We start from the raw sequence: 23,070 nt of genomic DNA, 5'->3' as shown, positions 1-23,070 counted from the left end.
ACGAATTTGCCATGGCATAATCAATAAATACTGTGTCTTATATTACATACAGAACCACTGAACTTAATTTTAAATACTTTATTTAGTACAAAGAATTCAAGATTTTTAACCCTAGGAGGGCCAAGCAGGGTACAAATTGTACCCCATTTATATTTTTCTGTGATAGTTCTGTAAGTAATGATTGTTGATTTTCCATTTTTCTTATAGCTGACTTTAAATAAATGAATAATATAGCAAAAAAATAATTTTTAATAGAAAATGTTATTCTTCGTTTTTAAAAAATACCATTTTTTTTTATTGGGGTCTAACATGTACCGCACACGCACTCCGTGGACATAATTTAAATTATTGCAATGCGCATTTTTTTACATTGGGCTGGCATTACTGCTTCGTAACGTAATGAATTCTGAAAAGAGTGATGTAATATTACATTATTAACCACTGCACTTATCACTTGGTATCGATTATCATTGTTTAACAGCTAGCTAAAGCTCCAGAATGACCCCCTGCCCTGACTGAACAAGTACAGCCCTGACCGAATAAGAAATATAATCTGAACTTCTTGCATATAATTATTCATCTGATGATGATTATGTTGAGAATTTAAAAGAAATTGACTACCAAAGTTACGAAAATGGTGACTTCATAAATTCTCACGACCAAACACGTATCACAACGAACATATGTTGGGGTGCAATTTGTACCCCGCCTGACATTCCGTGGGTGCTAAATAGCTTGGCTCTTTAAGGGTTGCGAAGTAAAAATGCCGAATTTAGCGAAAGAGAATTGATGTTGCCACCTCTGTTCAACTTATTTCTTCAATTTGAATTTCTTAATTGATTCTGTAAAACACATCAAGTTACATACCAATTAATATAGATACTTTGTGAAGCTAACGGACATTTTCCCCGTATATTTATAGTCTATATTATCTTCTAAACTACAGCCATAATAATATTTTCATGATGCGTTAAAATTAAAGCATGTATTCGACCTCGGTTGTTTATAAAGCAAATGAGTAATTCATTCAACCATTCATTTCAGCAACAGGAAGTTAACCTATTACTTAACGTAGAAGCTGAATCACACGAGCACCCATCGGGAACTGAATTCTGGAATCCCATGTTGAAGACGCATTTGCTAACCACATATCGACATGAAAGCTCCAAAGTATGTGTGAAATTCTGCAAGTCTAGCGGGGACTGAATTTATTGAATCTCCACTAGTGTTTCCCTGCCTTAAACCTACTCTACATGACGTGACAATTGACTAATTCACGACAATTGTAACCTTCAGGCTACCAAATTAATAGAAATTCACGTTTATGTACTTATTTGTAAACTGAAAGTTATTTCTCAAGTTTTGCTTATCTCTACTTATTGGTACTCGAATTACAATTATATGTGAAAAAAACATGAGGAAACTCACTGTGTCTTTCTTCATGGTTTCTAATGATTTCATCTCGCAGAAGAGGAAGATCGCTGACCATACTCTTCAAAACCTTCTTCCCTGGATAACGTGTTCCGTGGCGAGACAGCAGCCAAAACTGCTGGGGCTCACAACCTGCAAATACAATAGAATTAAAAGCTTTAGTAATTGTTTCAATCACTAAAAACCAAACCACTTTATAAGCAATATACTATGTACAATTCCATAAATGATAAAAACTGAAATCGGTTTATGCCCAGCGCTTAATCTATAGCTCACACACAGGTCCGCAGGAGTCGAATTTTTAAGTCCAATCAGCCTAAAGTACTGGAATATTTCTAATATTTAGCCCAAAAAAAGACTAGTAGCTCATTCAAACTCTTTTCATTTTAATCTTTTAACTTCACAAATTCGTGTTTTCATGTTTGATTCACTCTCAAAAGGTACCGGTATAAATTTTCAGGTTCTTCCATAAGTTTTCACAAAATAGAAAGTAAAAATCCCAGGCATATCTTTGTGTGCTTTTAAAAGGTGTGACCTACGCCTTTTTACTTACGCTCATTGCCTGCAGGAAAGATTGCTACCAAAGAAGCAAAATGTAATAATAATAATAATAATAATAATAATAATAATAATAATAATAATAATAATAATAATAATAATAATAATAATAATAATAAACTAATGAAACCTTCTCCTCCTTCGGAACAGGCGAATGAGGCTCACGGGCGATTTGGAGACTTAACATGTACTTGACTTTTGCACCTACAGGAAGTAATATAGTCAGCCACTTTTATCTCCAGGTTTCCCCAGGTACCCATTTACAGAGGCTGGGTGAATTCCTAAACAGCACTGGAAGATGGTAGAACGATAAATAAACAACCGAGGATCGAATCTAATCCGTCAAGTTGGTAAGTAGACTCTTTACAGACTACACCATCGTGGATAAAGTAGAAACTTCTTTCTCAGTGTAGAAATATGATATCTATTTCCTTTGCTATACGTCTTTTAATCTTTAACATAAAACAAAGTACAGTAAACTATTGAATATCCACGGGCGAATCATCCGTTTCGTGATTTATCTCCGATTTTCTTTTTCTTTTTCTTCTTTTTTTTGGGGGGGTGTACAAAATGTTGCTAAAACCTTGAATCACAACAAAAGAAAGAGGTATTTTAAAACAAAAACACAAAATCAGTTGACCTTTTATTTTATTTATTTTTTTTTTTTTTGGAGGGGGTGAAAAAGTTAACCAACAAACTTGACAGTACAGAAAGTTATTATTTACTACGTCATAATTGTATGTGTAGGCCCCACCACTGTAACTAAATATTGCTTAAAAGCATTTTCATGTTGATTTGTGTTTTTCCAGCTATTTTGCAGATTATCTGCGGTTGCCACACCACCGATTTCTACGGATAATCCTGAGTTTACTGTATTCTGCTAAGCAGTCAAATTATTTCATGTTTAGATTCCTTAGAACATGAATATTAAATAGTATAATCTAGAATTAATCAAGATAAAGTTCTGTACAGCTAATCTGAAAGAGCCTAATCAATCAGATTATGTACCTATTGCGTTAATTTTACGTTCATTATCGTTTCTTAGCAAGCTTATCTCTCAAAGACTAGCTTATGAAGTAAACAAAAATCTCCATACATTGATAGTGGCATGTGTAGATCAATGATGTCCAAGTGGTGGCCCGCGAATGACTATATTTCATCCGGTCCGCGAATAAGAACGTCCTTTTTTAACTGGGTACGTAACAGAAAGGGTGTAGCTGACCATCATAATATACATGAATTGAGACTTGAGAAAATATCTTTAAAACTTTTGGATCTCAAGCCTATTCTGCAAGGTTTTGCAGTTAGAAAAAATCAAGACTTCATATCCAACATTACTAATTCAAACTTTTTTGAGAAAGACAAAAACACATAGGTTGATTTTTTAATAGACGCAACATTGCTGTAGCGACGCTATGAAACAGACCCAGGCAATGTCATTTGTACCTCCTCCGGTACCCTCTCTGAGTAAAGAACTCGCCCTCCCCCATCCATGTAAGTATATAGTGATAACAGAACAGAACACCTGTTAACGAGCGGTAGCGAAATACATACAGTTAACGTTTTCGAACCAAGAGCAGAGGATCTGGTTAAAACTTGACGATTTTGATTTAAGCGTTCAATTCAGCAGCTAGGCTATACAAGACGCGAACTTACAGCTAACCATATGAGCTCCCGCCGGGAATCGAACCCGGGTTTCCCCACGCCAAAAGTGCGTACGCTATCCACAAAGCCACAAGGGATTCTTGGTTAAAAATTGAATGTGCTGAGGTCAGAAAGTACGACAGTGTCAAAAGGACTGCAAAAGGCTTGCGGTGCATCTGCATTATATTATTGAACAGTAACAAGGGGGTAAGAGACTTCAGAGAAAGACGCGAAATTGTTCCAGACAGGGACGTACGGAAGGGGGGGGGCACGGGGTCCGGACCCCCCCCCCGAAATTTCGACTTTTTAAAAATTTAGCCTAATTTTAGGGGCAATTTTAGCAATTTTAATATAAAATAGCTTCATATTTAGTTTGGACCCCCCCCGAAATAAATTCCTGGGTACGCTACTGGTTCCAGATATCCCTCGGTCTGGTGATTCACCAGTAAATGAAGATGTCCAGAATGAGACCAGGTTAATGGAAATGGGTCGAAACTCCACGATTCGTAAGTTAGCCCATAATACAAGACTGACACCTTCAAATGTGCTTCACATTCTGAAGGACTGGCTAAGAATGTGAAAATTTCTCAAGATACGTTGCACATTATTTAATAAAAATGCAAAAATGGTTGCAATATGACTGCTCGTACTCCCTTGTAGCGCTATGAGCGCGAAGGAGAGGCCTTCTTACGGTGTTATCATTATAATTGATGAGAATTGGGGCAGATCTTACGAACCAAAGCTGAACCACCAATCGACTCTGTGGCATCATTATGTGTCAGCCCGGAAAGCTACAGTTCGACACGCCCACAACAATGTCAAAGCTATGTGATTCACGCCTGCGACTTGGATGGTGTTGGTGTAAAGCATATTCAGTTGAGTTGATTGTGAGTTTAACGTCCCTTTCAGCAACGAGGCTATATGAGACGGGACCTACTGATTAACGTGGGATCCGAACCACATGAGCTCCCGCCGGGAATTGTACCCGGGTCTCCCACGTCAAAGATGCGTACACTAACCACTTAGCCACGAAGAAGCTCTTGTAAAACATATTGTTCACCCAAGACATACTATTAATGCAGTTGTTTGCTTTTGCACAATAATCTGCGAGCAGTTACAAAAAAGAAACTGACACTTTAAGCATGATTTACCATCCTTCAGCTTTACCATCCCCATACTCTCTGATTTTAAGTTCATGCAACTTCGACTTAATTCCTAAGATGAAAGAATTCTTCGTGGGATTCGCTTCTGAACAGTTGAGGACGTTCCTCACGCAATATATCGTTCTCTTCTCACCATCCAGAGACAACGTGCCAATGGTGTCCAACGGCTTCTGCATCGTTGGTAACATGTTCGTAACGTTAGTGACTTATGTTTATATATATATATATATATATATATATATATATATATATATATATATATATAAAACCACGCTTTACTTGAAAAGATGGTGAAATTGGGCGCTTGAAACCTCTACCCCTCGCTAATGAAATTCTGCGTACGCCACTGTTAGGCAAGGGACAACATTTTACATATAAATTCTAATGGAGCACTGTTGACTTTGCACCTCGATATTGTCAACAACAGAACCTCAATATTTATGAATGTTTAATAATAATCGATGAAGCTATCTTACTATCGGGAGTTTGTATGCGTAGGCTACTCTGACTAGCATCAAGAAAAATCAATATTTTTTTTTTCTTTAGAAGTACAATGAACATTTACGTGTCCATCACTCAATGTCTTATCTTTTGTATGTGGTTGTCCAATATCCCCGCCCAAGAGTTTTCTTTCCCTTTCTCCCGATACAGTGAATAGGAAGTATGTTATGTTAAATGAACAGACATAGGCAAACGATGCATTCGCTTCCCTACTTTCTAACAGAAGTAGGTTATTGTGCTTTAGCGCAAAGGTGCGAAATAGAGAACAGTTATCACAACATTCCATCATCTGTTCTTCTGTTAAAGGTGCCAATCGCTGAATTCAACACATTGAGCTACTTCCCAGCGCTATACAAGACTCAACACGGGAGATTTTCAGTAGATTTTCAGTGGAACATTTTCAATTACAAATCTAGCCTGTGGCGTACGTAAAGGTAGGGCCTTTAACCAGGTCTGTGCCGTGGAAAATCAGCGCCCGGGGCGAGAGTATACGACGGCGCCCCATACATATATTCCAAGCAATTTTTCTTATCTTTTTTCCTTTTTCTCCCGAATTTTTCGCCCCCCTTACTTCGGTACCCGGGGCCGTCGCCCCGCTCGCCCCCGACGGCACGGCCCTGTCTTTAACCTCCCTATCAACAACATATTACGGCAAAAGAAACATTTACTCTATTAAGCAGGGCCGGCTCTACCATGTATGCACAACGCGACAAGTTTCGAGGGGCGCCAATAGTCATAACTACCGTACATTATTTAAAACAAATATTTCTTGTTGGAAATAGACTTCATAATGATGGTAGTTAAATTTACTAAACTGACCTACTTAAATACTACATCCATAAACCTATTAGGTCGTATTTAAAGTCACGTGGACAGTGCTAAGGCAAAATAGTCAAACAAATCTCAGCAAGAATTACTTGAAGGTTTGTAAAATACAAGAACTCAACTCTCGAACAGTAGCGAATACCGGTTCCATTTTTTTATTTAGTGATCATAGTTTTGAAATGAAAAAATGAAATGAAATCTTTGAGTTTTACGTCCCACAGTTATGCGGGTTAGGCTAAAGGGGACGGTGATGATGCGTAATGAATGAAATGGAATGAAGAAAGTGGGAGAAAACGAGAGAACCCCGAAAAACCCACGCACACGGTGTTTGTCCACCACAAAGTTCACTTGGCGGGAGCTGGGATCGAACCCGGGACCCCTAGCACAAAAGGTGAACGCTCTACCACTGAGCCACAGCGGCCCCCAGTTTTGGTATGAAAACTAGTCTTGTCTTTGTCACAAACAAGTGAACGAGGAAATTTTTTTTTTTTTAATTTTTAAACAGATGTGAAAGGAAAGATCAAGAAATCAAGATAAAAGAGCTAGATCCACTGGAATTGAGGTTGAAGCTCGATATTGAATTATATATATAAGATTAAATCTTTCCGCTGCACGTGTATTTGCTTTCCTTTCACTAACATACTGTAATAGATTATTATTTAAAGAAAAAACAAACACAACGAGATTGTATTTATAGTGTTTACGCCTTTCTGAGTGCGAGTGCTATTTCCTTCCCCAGCATTGTTCATGATGGGGTAACATAATTAAAATCGTGGCTTTTAAAGATTTGTTCTTTCTACAGAAAGGAGGAAGGAAAAATGACGTCCTTGCACGAGGTGGCAAATTGCCTAAGAATTGCCCCATCTATCTATATATATAAAAGAGAACGCACAAATCCTTTGTTCCCTCATCACGCTAATACGGCTGAACCAATTTCTTTTATTTTTGGGGGGTTATTAGGATTTGGACCCTAGATGGTTTTTATCATATCACTTTAATTTTTAATTACCAGTGTCTTGAGATAATTGACCATTCAAGTGTCCATAACGTACAAATCCTTTGTTAGTTCATCATAGGTAAAAATAAACGTATTTATATGCAACCCGCATGACCGTGTCACTCGGCGGGTTAACATAAATGACAGGCGATATAATGTTAACATTTACTGCAATCTACTATGGTTTTTATCATATCACTTGAAAGCGAAAACTTCCGGGGTGACCGCAGCGAAGCGGGGCGGGTTAACATAAATGACAGGCGATATAATGTTAACATTTACTGCAATCTTCTATGGTTTTTATCATATCACTTGAAAGCGAAAAAGTAAAAATTATCTAAGTAACAAAGTTTATTGCGTTCCGGGGTGACCGCAGCGAAGCGGGGTGAACGCTGCTAGTTAGGATATGTATTCAAAGTCGTGTGCTTCCTGCAATATGAGCTTGGGTGCTTGAACACCTGCCCCCTTGATAAAATTGTGTAGGCTCTATGCCACCAAGTCTAGCTCAATGTTTCATTAATTTGTGGTCCCCAAATTTCTCAACACGGAATCTAACTAGTTTTAGCAGTTTCATCAGCTTCATCAACTATTCCTGGGTGAAATTTGGGTGGTGCTCGCAAGTGAGACTCGAATATTGGATACTATTGGTATCAATACAAAGATTGATAGACGCAAGAACGGTTGGAAAATAGAAATTGCTTACTCAATCGAAAATCCTGCAAGTCAGCAAAATACATAAGTAAAGCTGTTTTTACTTTCGCTTGTTTACCCCTTAAGCTAGAAATCCACGCACCGTACGACACGTTAAACACGGCACGGGGTAAATGTTCGAATGAATGAATTTCCGGGAAGTTATCACGCAAAATACGAAGAATGTACCGCACGTGTTTGTGTGTCAGTGTATGTATGTTCCATTCCATTATTATGGATATAGAGAGTAGAATTCTGCAGGAATATGAAATTAAGGTTTGTTTATACGATCTTCATTTAAAAAAAAAAAAAAGTTGAGAATACTCCAACAGAACGCACTTAAAAAGAACTAACATTTCTCATCAATTTCTACAGGGTTTATACCAATTGTTCTATGTACTTTCTTATTATGCTCATTAAACAATCTTGTTATATATCTATCCATTTATAATTTCCTTGAGTACTAAATGTTTTGTTTAAGATAGTGCTGGGCACAAAAACCGTTTTTTTGGATTTCGGGTTTTAGAAAACCGGTTTGGTCTTTCACCGAAACCGGTTTCGGTTTTCTCCAAAACCAGTTCGGATTTTCACCGGATCCAGTTTCGGTTTTCTTCAAAACCGGTTCCGGTTTTTTCAAAAATTTGTTCTATTTCTGATCAGAATAGTGTTTCGTTGTTCTCCGGAAACCGAATCCGTTTTGACAAATAGTTTTGTTTTCCAAAGGTTTTCACTGAAACCAGTTTCGGTGAAAACCGAAACCGGTTTTGAAGAAAACAGAAACCGGTTTTGGTGAAAAACGAACCGGTTTTTGAAGAAAACCGAAACCGGTTTTGGTGAAAAACCGAACCAGTTTTGCAGAAAACTGAAATGTCGGTTTTTCGGGTTTCGGTGTTTCTAGAAACCGGTTTCCGGTTTTTATAAAAAAACGGTCTTGCCCATCCAGAGTTTAAGAGTTCTGTTAAAACATTCTTCGATATGTCGTTTTACGGAAACAGTGAAGGGCTCATTTTTTTTTTTTTTTATCGCAAAATATCATCTCTTTATGACTTACGGTTCCCGAGATATGACTCCTTAAATTTCCCGAAATCGGAACTTTTTTTTCGCAAATATCTCGGGAACGGAAGAGTAACGCGAAAAATTTCATCACTACTTTTAGATAGTTTTTAATGCTCTATCGAATGGAGGGATCAAAATTGAAAAATTCGCAAATAACAGACAGAGAGACTCTCACACACACGTAGACATAGAGAATTCAGTAACGAACTCTAAGTTCGTTGAAAATCATTAACGACTTTCTGAAAATGAACAAGTTTACACACAACTGATTGTAGATTTATTTCAATGAAAACCATCTTGGTAAAATAATAATAATAATAATAATAATAATAATAATAATAATAATAATAATAATAATAATAATAATAATAATAATAATAATAATAATAATAATAATAAAATAATTGTATTTCGCTACAAGCTAAGGGGAAGAAGTGCTTCATACAACTGCAGAACGCAATACAAGAATTAGTACATTATGAAAGCTGTCTTCTCTTAGCTTGTACCGATAAAATTTCTTTTATCTATGTGATTTCTCTCAAGGTCCGCGCCTGTACACTTTCATATTATCGACAGTGGCGGCTCTTGAGGGAAATCACATGAGTAAAAATTAAACTTCTGCTGTTACAAACTAAGGGAATAACACTTACCGAATGTACTAGTTTTTGTAAGATCCTTCCCTTAGTTTGAAGCGATCAGTTGAAGCACCAGTGTCGTCAATTTTTTTCTTATACTCCCTAGTCTCTCTTTTACTACACCTTCTACCATGTCAACTAAAAATTGACATTCAAATTTCTTCTTCTCTTTTTAGTTATTGTTTCTCTAGTACTGTTCTTTTACCTTCCGAATACTTCCTGATTTTCAAATAACATGTTATAAGCATATTGTTTATATGCACATAATAATATTATGCATATGCGTATTATATTATAATAATATGCTTCTAACCGTATTATTCTCTATAAATATATTATTCATCTCTTGCACTCGACTGAAGAGGTTCCAATGTTGATTTAAAAGCAATCTTACGGTATGCATTGTACGGTAAATAAAGACAAGAAATGCAAAAACGAGTTCATGGTGACTCAGCGCTCATCTCTTCTCTGGTGCGTGGAGCCTTCTGGTTCGGTCCAGCACAAGTGGTCTTTGTGGTGGACTAACGTAGTGTTGATTCTCCCCCTTTGCTCCCACTTCCTTCATTTCACTACTTCGTTCATTATTGCCAGAATTGTCTCCATTAGCCTCGGTGCATAATTGTGGGATGTTACATACAAATGTCTTCGCACAAGTTCCATACAAATCATTTTATTGTCAACGAAACAAATAAATGAATTATTATTATTATTATTATTATTATTATTATTATTATTATTATTTAAATATATTGATTGTCACTTTCATGCCATGGGCGTCGGAACCAAGTTTCAACACAATCTAACTTTTCTAATCAAATTTTCATTGAAAATGCGTATTTTGCTCGAGCGACGATCCTGAGTGGCCAAGCCCTCCTCCCCAACCCCTCCCCCCCAAAAAAAATTAGATATCAGGATCCAGTATTTGAATTCTCATTGATTTCTTGTAGATGATATCTGCTATAAAACATCTATACTTTAACGGTCTCTCCCCAGAGTTATACAGAAATCAGCATCACTGGTTTCATCTTTTAAGAGAGTCAAGTGGAAGAAAAAGGGGGAGGGGACTTTTCCTCCACCCCTCCTCGCCCCAAACATTGTCGTTTCTGGGATTTATTCCCATGCAGCATTTGAAAAAGCGAATGAAATGAAGCTTGCCTGCTGTGAATAAATGTTTAAATAAATAAGAAGTGTGTACGTTCATTACCATGTGAGCGTCGTACTACACCCACACATTGTCAGCACATTCTTTAATTCATATATCACTGAAGAAAGAAAGGAAAAACGAAAAATAGCGACCTATAGTTAAACTTGAAGTCAACAGGAATGGAATCATACTTGTTGATTGTTCTGGGAACAAAATTGGATAGTCTTACTTGCACGTGAATTCATAAACATCTATGAACAGTATGCTATAGAGTTGCCTTATTTGATCCACAGTCCTTCTCTACTCATAGGTTAAACCTGGGGCGGCGACTGGGGGGGGCAAGAGGGAGTAGGTTCCCTAACTTTTTTGAAGTGACAACTTAATGTATATAGTTTCATCTGGAAATGTAGTAAAGTTTTTGTATGCATTACTGGTTCATAGAAAAAATTATGCCATATAATATTTGCCGTTGAGTGAGCAAGTATTGGTTATTTGTCTCCCCGTTGAGTTAAGAAAGCCACAGGAATTGCGTTTTAATTGCAATTCAAAGCAATTAATATTGCAATTGTGTATTTCTTTAAAATGTTGTAATATTTATTATATTTCATTTTTTAAGAGTAATAACATACATTTAATGCTATGTGAGAAATTAAAAATACAAGTTGTTCATTAATCCCCAGTTTCAATATAACTTCTACAAAACAAATCTCATTATTCATTACCATGATTAATATTATCCTTTCTATTTATTTGTTTTGGAAATTTGTTATTAAATAATCTGATCATATAATTTTCCAGACACTTTTAAGATGTTCATGAGCAAGGAATCAAATCTATTCTTACACTTTCGTTGTTTAAGAGTACAAAGGGCTAGTACCTACTTGCGTTGCTTTGTCAATTTACTTAATAAAATACGAAATATGATATATTATATTTTAAGTGAAAAAGATAGTATCCTATTAGTTATATAACCTTTCGTCAAACAAAGTGTTAGAAACAACCAGGAAAACTAACACTGATACACAAATATTCAGATCATGTCTTGCCCCCTACTTTTAAAGTCCAATCGCCGCCACAGGGTTAAACCTATAGTTTGTGACTTGTTAATTTAATTTATGGTCTTATATCATACCAAGGTTACGAAGTTGAACTACTATTACAATAGAATCCCAAGCACTGCCCTGTTTTATATCCTATTACGCTAACTTTGTATCAACAACTACGCGCACCAAAAGTGAGAGCTCTACTCATTTTGTTAAATCATCATAGGTAATATTCTGTCATTATTGGTAGGTCAATCGCCCCGTGTTTCCTGCCACCGTGTACCCTAGAACAGTGGTTCTCAAAGTGGGGCACGCGGACCCCTGGGGGTCCGCGGGACCTGGACACAGGGTCCGCGACGCCTAAAAATTGAAATGTGTTGTAATAAAATGGAACTCACAGCTGTTATACAAGAAGTACTTTTAAGTACGCAGTACAAGTACAAAACAACTATTCATCGAGGATTTCATTGATTCTTAAGGTGAAAACTCTGTGCTGAAATGCATAAAACACTTGTAGGACACTTGAGACCATTCGCTACAAGTTTTCGATCATATTTCTCTGTCCCACAATCTGGTAATGGTTGAAAAAAAAAATCCTTTCACTAATGTAGAAATCCATGACATACAAGGTATGAATCTATATAACACAGAACAAGAACAGCTATTGGAACTATCCTACGATACTTCATAGAAAAAAGTTTTCAAAGAAAGTGAACTATGTAGCTTTTTGTTGCGTGTGCGTTGTGAGTATGAAGAGTTGCCTAAGAAGGCATGTCAACATTTGATGCCTTTCCCTACCACTTACTTACTGTATGTGAGCAGACCTTTTCTGCTCTTTGCAGTATTAAAACCTTAAAGCGAAATCGTTTTAATGTGGAATCGGACCTAGATTTGTTGTGACCAAACATATTCCAGATTTCAATGCAATTATGAAAACACAAAGAATTTCATTCCTCACATTAGTGACCCCACATTTGAGAACATTGTTTTTCAAGTGGATTTCCTTTTTTAAAAAAGACATTGATTTTCAGTCTTGAAAGGTACTGTATTTTCAATTGAAATTTCGTTCATTAGGAAACAAATGTATCTTCAGAATAATTTACTTATTGCATTATTTTTCTTGACCTTTTTCTTGTCAATGGTAATTGTGATTAGTATATATTTTTTAATACCATATGAAATTTCAAATAGTATTCCAAGGGGGTCCGCAGATGACTTTCCGAATGAACTGGGGGTCCGTGTTATCGGGAAGTTTGAGAACCACTGCTCTAGAACGTATGGGATTACGGTTGGCCGCATATTGCCTGCAGTGTGAGAAGCCAATTCGCTGTAGAGGAGATAGGCTGAGAGAGAGACGATTTATTCATCTATAATTGAAAGCAGCCAGTATGTATTCAAGGAAGAGGACAGGTCAGCGACGCAACTGCACTAGTTATCGCCCAGGGCAAGAACTCCCCTTAGCGCCCCCCTGACCAACCAAACCAAAACGCTCCCCCAAATATTTGCCCAACTTTGCGCCCTCCCAATCTGCCCCGTTTACCTCCCTTCCTAGTCACATCACTGACTGGGGGCTCGCTTTCAAAGGCGCACGATAAACGAAACCGCCAAAAGAGCAGTGATTTGTTACTTGCGTTAGAGAAAATAGAGAAAATACTCACAGGAGATTTGTGCTAGTCATGTATTGACACAGTTTCTCAAATACTTTGCAATTCAGCCTCTCAATACCTTGGATGAACGGCTTCCTAAGTAACAACAAGGATACTAACAGTTTTATTTATTTTTTATTTTTATTTTTATTTCTTTTTTTTAACGAGAAGCAGAAATTCCGGTATGCCAATGTTCGAACTGGGATAAAGGAGATATTCTGCAATAACCTCTGTACTGACATACAATTTACGTTATACGTAGTCTAAATTACCTAATATGTTAGGAATACCGTCAACAATATAACACCAAGTGAGTTGTGTTATACTTGTATATCATATATATATAAAAGAATCAACAGAAGGGTCACACCACAAAAAACACTGTCTTTATATTACGGATATGATATATGATTATAGTTTCCACTTATGCTAACGATGACATTTTGGATAAAGTATTTAGTCCACTTTTGAATATGTATTCGTGCGGTTGAGCTTTGCGAAGATAGCCGTTTTTTCCTGAACATTAGCACAAAGTTATTACATGAATGTAGTTTACGGATGGGAATTAGATTTTTGGACGTTTGACATCTATAGCCATGTTAGCCCGTCATGTATGAGGGATGCGTCCCTCGGCAATTACTAGAGCTCGGATTTCCATGCACAAACCAACCCCGAAATATGCTTGCAAATATACACTAAAATATGCATTAAAAATTGAACATATCGCTGAAATATACACTAAAAATTTAACATATGCACTGAAATATACACTACGAAAATAAAATTTCAATTTCGTACAAAAATATCTTACCTTAATGACCTCTGATGCAATGAACTGTGAACACCTTTCTTACGTTTTCCTCTGTAAACCCTCTGCGTTTATCAGTGAGAAACGTTTTGTAGATCGAAAAGTTCCTTTCTATGAGCAGAAGTCACTGCTGCATGTGAAAAACACAAAATGTCTTCGCATATTATGTCCTATTCCAATTTCTTTGTTTTCAAGATTAAATACATTTGCAATGTCAGAGATTGTATTTCCTAATATTTGGCAAAGTCTATCCGACGCTATTTTCGCAACACTGAGAGTTTCACTGAACAAAGTCTGCGATAATTCGCCCAAAACGGAGAATGAATGCTGCAAAGCATTGTTACGGAATTCTAACTGTCTGATAATTTCAGATATTCTCGTAAAGTGGTTGTGTTGCCACTTGTAGAGAAACATTTTTGTTACAAATAGCGGCTGCATCTGCATCATTGGGCTTTAGTGAGTCTACAACTGTCTTCACTTGATTTAAGTTATTTGCATAATATGACACAGCTTCTAGCTACGAGCCGCATCAGGTTAAAACTGGGAGCGGAACATTTTTCGCAACTTCGCGAAAGATACGTATGCGCGACGAAGATTTCACAAATACTTTCTTCATTTGGTACAAGCGCGTCTACTGCCGGATATTGGCATCTGATTGTTTCTGCTACACGATGAAAACCGCGTGCAAGACAAGTGAGGTGAACTAATTTAGGAGTCAACACTATTTATTATTCAATACATTTTATCTACATCTGCGCTTACAAAGTGATTCAGTTCACTTTAAATATAACCTACTTTCTTTTTATATACTCTGAAATATGCTAGTATGCAGCAATAAAATTCGGAAATATGCAGTATCCTGCAAAGTTTACGAAATATGCATGCACATCGAAATTCACTCAAAATATGCACTTATATGCGCTATCATATACGTCTCAAACGAATCCTTACTAGTCCGTCGGAAAGAAAAATATTTTTGACATACGTTTCTGTATGTCACTATAAACATGCATTTTACATATAAATCCGGGCTGTAGCAATCACACTTGGGAATTGGGAAGGAAGCGGTCTGTGATCATTATATTCGGTACTATCTCGGCATTTGCCTGGTGTGAATAAGGAAAGCCCAGGAAAATCTCACTCAGGATGGCTGGTCTAAAAAAAAAAAAAGCTTTTACACTCTTTCAACCGAATGTCCCCACCGGGAATAGAATCCTGGACCACTCATACCAAAGGTGAGTGCTTTAACGACTACGCTACGCGAGGCCACTAAGGCCACTACATGAATGTAGTATTCACGTTACTTGTTACTAATTTGTTCTGCAGCAGAAGTATGAGCGTAATGACTAATAGTGTGTTTATTAAATTGACTCAACTATTGTTTCGCGTGAGATTGGAATGTATTTTAACCGCAAATAAAAATTAACACTGTAGAATTTGTTCCTTTTTCTTAGCTCGAGGACTAACAGGAAGTGTGTGGCTGGCTATCATAATATACCTGAGTCGAGTTTTGATTTTTAACTGTGAAAATATTTTTGTAACACACGAGACCCAAGGTTCAGCTCCCAGCAGAGGTTCTGATTTGGATCCCACGTTAATGGTGTAGGTCCTCGTCTCACATAGCCTCGCTGCCGAAAGAGACGTTAAACTCAAATCCAAAACCAAATGTTCTGCAGGGTAAGGGAATTTGTACCGGGCCGATTTTTAGAAAAATACAAATTTAATATAGTTACTTTGAAATTCGTACCTTAGGCATTTCTTTTTCAGACCCCAACTTTCATGGCTCATAACTTGGAAACCTAGGGCCTGTATATTTCTTATGCACACTAGTCGTCAAAATCTATTACCACTCCAAGTTTCATTAAGATGAGATTAATTTCATCGATTGCGTATGATATATTGTGTATATAGGTCTATAAGCGGCGGCTTCTTCAGGGTTCTACAATAGGGAAGTTCATCAGCAATGACGGTGAAATCGACTTTGCACCACACCTTTCCTTTTAGCAAAAAATAAACCCTTCCTTTGAGGCTTTCTGTAATTTTTACGCTTTCAAGACGTTCTTTAAATTCTGATGTTGGATGCAAATATTACAGGAAAAATAATGAATTTGCTAATCGCATTACGACTAGATTTGGCCATGTAAGTAAGTACAATCATAGTTTTGACCATGTAAATAAATACAATCACGGAACGAGTAGATTTGACAATGTAAATAAGTACAATCACGTTACGACTAAATTTGATCGAGTAAATAAGTACAATCACGGTCTGACCACGTAAATATGACAATACGGATACAAGACATAGGAAAGCTGGGCAAAAAGAATCGGAAGCATAGATACGGAATGGACGGAAAAAGACGACGCTACGAGAGCAATTATCATGCCAAGGTACCAAACCTTTACATTCTTCATTGAGCACTGTTACCAATACGATGCACACATTAAAAGACAATAGATTTGAACTTAGAAAATGCGGAAAAGTAAGAGAATTTAGGAAATGTGTGGGACAGAAATTTTTGGTCAAATATCCGCATAAATGCTGACGTATGGTAAATTTTATTCAACTTAGAACTTAGTAAGTTTGTATGTTCCTACAACGCATCTTTAGTTTCCTGTACATACAATACGAATACTCTTGATCTGGTAAGGCCATGTTTGTTACACATTGTTGCTAAGAGACAGCGTTATGTTGATTTTTTTTTTAAAAATGTAGCCGTCACACTTTCCATTGACACCTCTAAGCAAGGAAGAAAGAGGAATTCAGACAGAAATTGATCGATGTCACGACTTCAGACGCTGGAACTGACAAATTGTGCAGACGCATCGATCACATGGAACAAGTTTCTTGAAAAGATGGATTGTACTTTTTCCTTTCGCGCTCAAAATGTACTTTCATTATGTTAGTAAATAAAGTACTGTACAAAACAATTTAGATTAAGTGAAGATAAATATTTGCAGTAACAGTGCTGCTTGTTGCTTCACTCAAATAAGTTTCTAACCAGAATTTTCTTCCTAAGAAATGAACAGTTACTAGTTTATACATAAATTACTCTGCAATAATAAGAAGTAGAGGAACGTTGCACAGTAGAACCGAGTGAATGATTTAAGTTATGAGGATTTTATCATCTTATCCTTACATTCCAACATCTTATAAATGAGTAATTTTTAACCCCAGCAAATGCTCGCCATGTTTTATTTCTGTAATGGAAATTACATTATAATACTTTTCTTGGGCTGCACGGAAGAAAACTGGACCCCACCTGATGTTTATATATTTTGTACACTAGATCACGAGGAACACGAATATGAAGGAATTTTGACATTCCGACTTCCGGAATTCGATATATCAAACCTTAAAGTTTAATATAGACCCTATGTATCTATATGAAAAAACACAATATTCTCTATAAGAAACACATTATGTCCTGTGAGATATATAATGGTAACCAAGAAAGTTCTGTCCTTTTTATGGGAGTCTGTATTCAATTGGACCTCACACCGTGAGTTGAAGGCGAATGGAGATAAGGCAAAAAGGTCAGTTGTTGGTGTGGGTATATCCGATATACTACCTGGTTGTGGCAGTTCAGTACACCGCGAATATGCGTAAGGACAGAGTGAATATGGAACCTCCACAGAGTGTCATAACGGCGTGCTGTACGAATTCAAACTGGGGTCAAACTCCACTGCAGCCTGGCGCAAGATATGCCAGGCCTTTCGTGAGGGTGTCGTGATTACGCGGACAGTGCAGCGGTGGTTTAACAAGTTTAAGGACGGTGATGAAACACTCGAAGACGCACCACATGCCGGAAGACCAACACGTGTACAAAAATGAAGATCTTCAGGTAGCAATTGAGGTGAACAGTGGCCAGACATGTGAGGAACTGGAACTACAATTCAGTGTGAGTGGAAAAACCATTCGGCAGCACCTCCATCAACATCGGAAGCACTACGAGTTGAGTCGATGGGTCTCTCATGATTTGACTCCGGGCCAGAAGGAAACGCGAGCAGACACCTGTGTTACTTTGCTGTCTCATCTTATGAGGGAACCATTTCTGGACAGGAAGTTGATATGTGTGATGTTAAGTGGGTCCTGTACGAAGCTCCATGGCGCCGTCATCATTGGTTAACATCCCATGAACGGAACCGGTTCCGAAACAGCCGAAACCAGCAGTACACCTAAAGAAGGTCCTCCTGTGTGTTTGGTGGACTGCTTGCGGTATCATACATCGGGAACTGCTACCAGTTGGTCAGAGCATCAATGCAACTGTGTACTGTCGGCAATTGAGCCGTGTTCAAGGAAAACTCAAAACTCTGGAGCCAGCACTTCTGAATCGCTAAGAGGTTTTCCTGATACATGACAACGCTAAGCCCCACGTGGTTAGAACGACCCGGGACACCATCCTATGCCTTGGATGGAAAACTATTGCATCCGCCATACTCCCCGGGCTTTGCACCGTCCGATTACCACCTGTTCCATTCCTTGGACAATTATCTGAGGACTCCAATTCAAATTCCTAGTAAAGGTGCGAAATATACTTGATACCTTCTTCGCTTCGCGGCCCACCAAGTTCTACCGCGAAGGATTTCATGGCCATCCGAACGTTGGCAGAGGTCGTTGATGCTAATGGGTATTATTTTTGATCTTCCAGATACGTCTTAGGTGACATATCGGTGTTCTAAGGTGGTGGGTCAGAAAGCGACAGAACTTTCTTCGTTACCTTTATACATACTATATAAAACTATAAGTGCTAATATCTCGAGTTCGGGTAGTTGGAATCAAGAGCGCCGATCCTGGGAGCCCTTCCCCCCCCCCCCCCCAAAGCTCATGTGGGCCACCTAGTGTATTTATAAATATACAATATTTGGCATAATTTGAATGCAATTTGTCTTAAGATCCTCATATATATACCTTTTGCGTCTGAGTCCCCCCCCCCAATTTACAGAGAAATCGGCGCCCTTGGTTGGAATGTCAAAATTCCTTCAGACTAATGTTGCTCGTGGTCTAGTTTACAAAATATAAAAATCAGGTGGGGTCCAGTTTGCTTCCCTACAGCCCTTTCTTGAAAAGTTGGGAGTAAATGTCTTTATCCTGCACAGACTCAATCCCAATAAGCTCTGAGAATTACAAAGAAAGTGACGGAACGAATCAAACTTCATGACTCGTGGCTCAACAGGCTCAGTGTAATCGCGGGATCAAGTAACTTTGTCTCTGGAATCTGTTAACGCAATTCTAATCAGCATGATTCTCTCCCTCTTTCTCTCTTTCTTGTCACTAAACCTATCATTTTCTTTCTCCCTTGTTGCGTGAGTGTGTGTGTGTTTGCGAGTGTGTGTGTCGGTGTCGGCAAAGCACTACACTGCAAAATAACTGCAAGTGCTATCAGAGTATGAGAAATACCAGAAAATTAAAGCCACATGTTTTCCTTATAATGGATGTCAAAGTCTAACCGAGCGAGCCTCTAAAACTCACGAAGAAATGCCACATAGTAGAATATGAGCGATGCCACTTACCCCAAACAGTGTTTTGTTAAGTTTACTTGTGTAACCTATGTTCAAAAACATTTTATTATTTTTCAATGGAAAGACGAATAAACATGACATCTTCAAGTATGGTATCTCGATTAAGATATATTGCCACATCGAAATAATCAACTACGTGAATATGCTCTATCTATAAAATTCTGCAATGATGATGTAGATACAGCATGATATCGGCTGCTTCTGGGTCATCTGTTTGAGAAGTGAGACCCAGATCTGGACATAGTCCTTTACTTAAGTAAAACAAGCTATCAGTAGAAGTCAAAGAAACTACAAGCTTTTATGAAAATCGGATAACTTTTTTATTTTTTCAGATGAAGTCACTTCACTCTCTTACAAATCCCAAGAAACAAGGTCAAAACTTACTCTTGTAACATTCCTGCTGGTCTTTGGTTCAAATTGTACCACGTTTCGACTCCTGTAGAAGAGTATTTAAAAGATTGAAAGCATTCTGGTGGTTCCCATTGCACCTTAAACTGTTGGTCTATGTTTCATAAGCCTCGATGTTAAGGAAAAAACAGACGTAGATCCTACTCTTGCGAGTCAAACGTAATACAGGCTGTGTTTACAAAAATTGGATAATTTGTACGAAATTTATCTCAGAAGCTTATTTTACGATGGACCTCGTTTGATTGACAGATTTGAACTCCACGCAATGCGGATGATCGGGAAACATTGAAAAACTGTATACCATATTGCATCAAAATCGAAATTCTTGTACTAAGCTTATCATGGAAACTTACTTTCTTATCATCACATATCCACATGCGGAAACTTCTAAGTTGAACATAATCTACCCATGTACACTCATATCCAAAATTATTGTCGTATGTCTACAAATATGTTGTTGTAGGAATATAATTTGATAACGAATTCGCCCGGTGTTTCTTATAATGTTAGTAAGTGTATAATCGGCAAACACATGTATGTGGAAAATTTCATGTCAAAAGAGCACTAAATAAGAACAATAAAACGGAAATAAACTTTCTTGTCCATCTAGCAACATTTTGTTTTACTCATTGTAATTTTCGTATTTATAATTCTTTTCCTATGAAATTTACCACAAATATACATTTCCCGATTATACACACAGTATCAGCATTAAAAGTACCCTGCAAAATCATTATCAAATTATATTCTTACAAAAAGACAGTTATAGATATGAGTCAGTTCTATCAGAGTTCTCCCGTTTCCTCCCACATTCTATTCCACTCTGATTCCTCCCAGGACGACCGATTTCTACCAATAATTTCTTATTTATTCATTCATTTTCATATTTGTCTCCTTCATCCTGCAGGGTATAACCGTGGGACGTAAAAGTGAAAGATTTCATTTGATCCCGACACGTTTGTGATCAGTGCTGTTTGTGACTCATGTGAATGTCGTTCGTCTATTGACCAAGTTTGATTAACAGGTTGATAAAGAGTTATAAGCTAAGAAAAGAAATTCCAGTTTGCGAAATTCAACTAGTGACAGCCGGCTCTTTGGACGAAACGTCTGGAAAGGATAATTCATTAACCCGGGAAGACATAGGCAAAACCACACACGTTAAAATATAGTTGGGTGCTGGGGCACCTCAGGCGTTTTTTTTTTTTTTTTCATTATTTTATAGTTTTCTGAAATAAGTGTAATATATAAATCTAATAAATGGATGTAATAGCCTGTGAGAGGAAATATTTAATGAATAAAATTAGGAACTCTCTTCGATTCTGATTACACACAGTGACTGCAAACAATTACTTTATGTACAGCGAAGTCGGAAGTGTTAGGAACCGGCAGCTCCATGATTTTTGTGTTCGGAATAACGTGTAATGCGATGTATTTCGTCACGGTATATTTCACGTTTTCTTCATTTATAAGCGTGAAAGAAAACATTGAAGCATGCGATTTTCCGATTACCGTACGAGAGACCGTGCTGCTGACGATCCTTCACACTTCCGACATCGCGCCAAAAGATTCCATGTTCACTGTTATCATAAAGTCAGAGCACATCTCAAAATTCGGTTGATTGCATGTCTGGGAATTTCACCCTGCATGGAATTCTCTGTACATCCATTGAACATTAATGAAATATGCATTTTTGGATTGCGTATGCGTGACTTCCTTTACGCTGATAATGACCATCATCCACAGTCTCTAGAATTCGAAATAGGGCCTCTTGAAATTTAGCTTTTTCGCGATTCTGGACAGCCCTAGCTCTGAAACTATGCACTTTCCCCCACAGGTCCATATGAACTTCTCTTATTTTTATGTGAGGAAGCACCTCCTACAGTTTGTCGGTATAGTTTATTAACACCCTGTGTATATTATATATATATATACAGAGAGAAAGAGAGAGACGAGGCAGGCTCAAGCGTTTTCCCGCACTCAACTTTAATTGCAAACTCATATCTAGCAAAACTGTGGTATACAAATGCAGAATAAGTATTAAAAAAAAAAAAAAAAAGTAATCATCATAATTCTGAAAGAGAAATACTTCAGATTCTGCGTCACACTAATTCCTAATGGTAGGCTTAAACAGTGACGCTAATAAGTGTCGCTACATGCGCTGCATGCATGCCTAACGTCAATAGATGTCGTTAGCGTACACACAATTTGCTGACAAAAAATGAAATAATTCAGTTTAATGTCCCACCATCATGCTCTTTAGGCTAAGGGAGACGGGTGAATAAGGCAAGCGGATGGAAGAATTGAAGGAATGGGATTGTGGGAGGAAACGGAAGTACCCCGAGAAAACTCACGGACACACTGTTGTCCACCACAAGCTAACTTGGCCGGGGATTGAACCAGGGACTCCATGCACTAAAGGTAAGCGCTCTATCATTGAGTTACTATGCCTCCCTTCCCCTCCGCTGACAAAATTATTATTGCTTAAACTGTTTACTTGCAATTTTAGAACTGTTTTGTTTCAATTTAATAAACAATTTGAAAATAGAACATGGGTTGTAACCAGTGACAATGCTAAAGGAAGGCAAAGGAAAAGGTGTTCCCCAGTGGCATCGTCTGCCCTCACTGGCATGTAGGTAAAGTAATTATTTTCACCACACAAAGAAATAGCTGCCCCTCCGTTTGCGCCCTTCCTCCAAGAAATTAAAGTAGGTATCGTCACTGGTCGTAACAACATTTTAGATTTAAGCACTAATATTTGTGTATATCTACAGTAATATGTTGTTAACAATTTAATTACAACTTACACTGAATTGTTTCAATTTAATTATTTGGAAATGGATAATAATGGTAGTGAACATATCGTCGATTGAGAACCAGAGGAACGTAACTCCATTTGCGTAGGTTTACAGGCGAAAGGACGAAAATATTATTTTCTTAGAGAGATAAGTTTTCAATAAGATGGTAATTGAGCTACATTACAAAAGATGATCGACAAGGA

At 37.5% G+C, this 23,070-nt stretch overlaps 1 protein-coding gene across 1 annotated transcript in view; it reads right to left on the bottom strand.

Moving 5' to 3' along the window:
- Window positions 1-23,070, bottom strand: part of LOC145664733 (multiple inositol polyphosphate phosphatase 1-like) — a 94,171-nt gene that overhangs the window by 30,363 nt on the left and 40,738 nt on the right. The window contains exon 3 of the mRNA XM_081731621.1: window positions 1,429-1,563. Within this exon, the coding sequence (XP_081587747.1) occupies window positions 1,429-1,563 (135 nt within the window). The remainder of the gene's footprint in view (window positions 1-1,428; window positions 1,564-23,070) is intronic.

Source organism: Thermobia domestica, chromosome 11 (genome assembly GCF_964235325.1).
Source record: "Thermobia domestica chromosome 11, izTheDome1.hap1.1, whole genome shotgun sequence".
In the NCBI taxonomy this organism is placed as follows: domain Eukaryota; kingdom Metazoa; phylum Arthropoda; class Insecta; order Zygentoma; family Lepismatidae; genus Thermobia; species Thermobia domestica.
The sequence above is the reverse complement of the archived record's forward strand: the minus strand, read 5'-3'. Positions and strand labels throughout refer to the sequence as shown.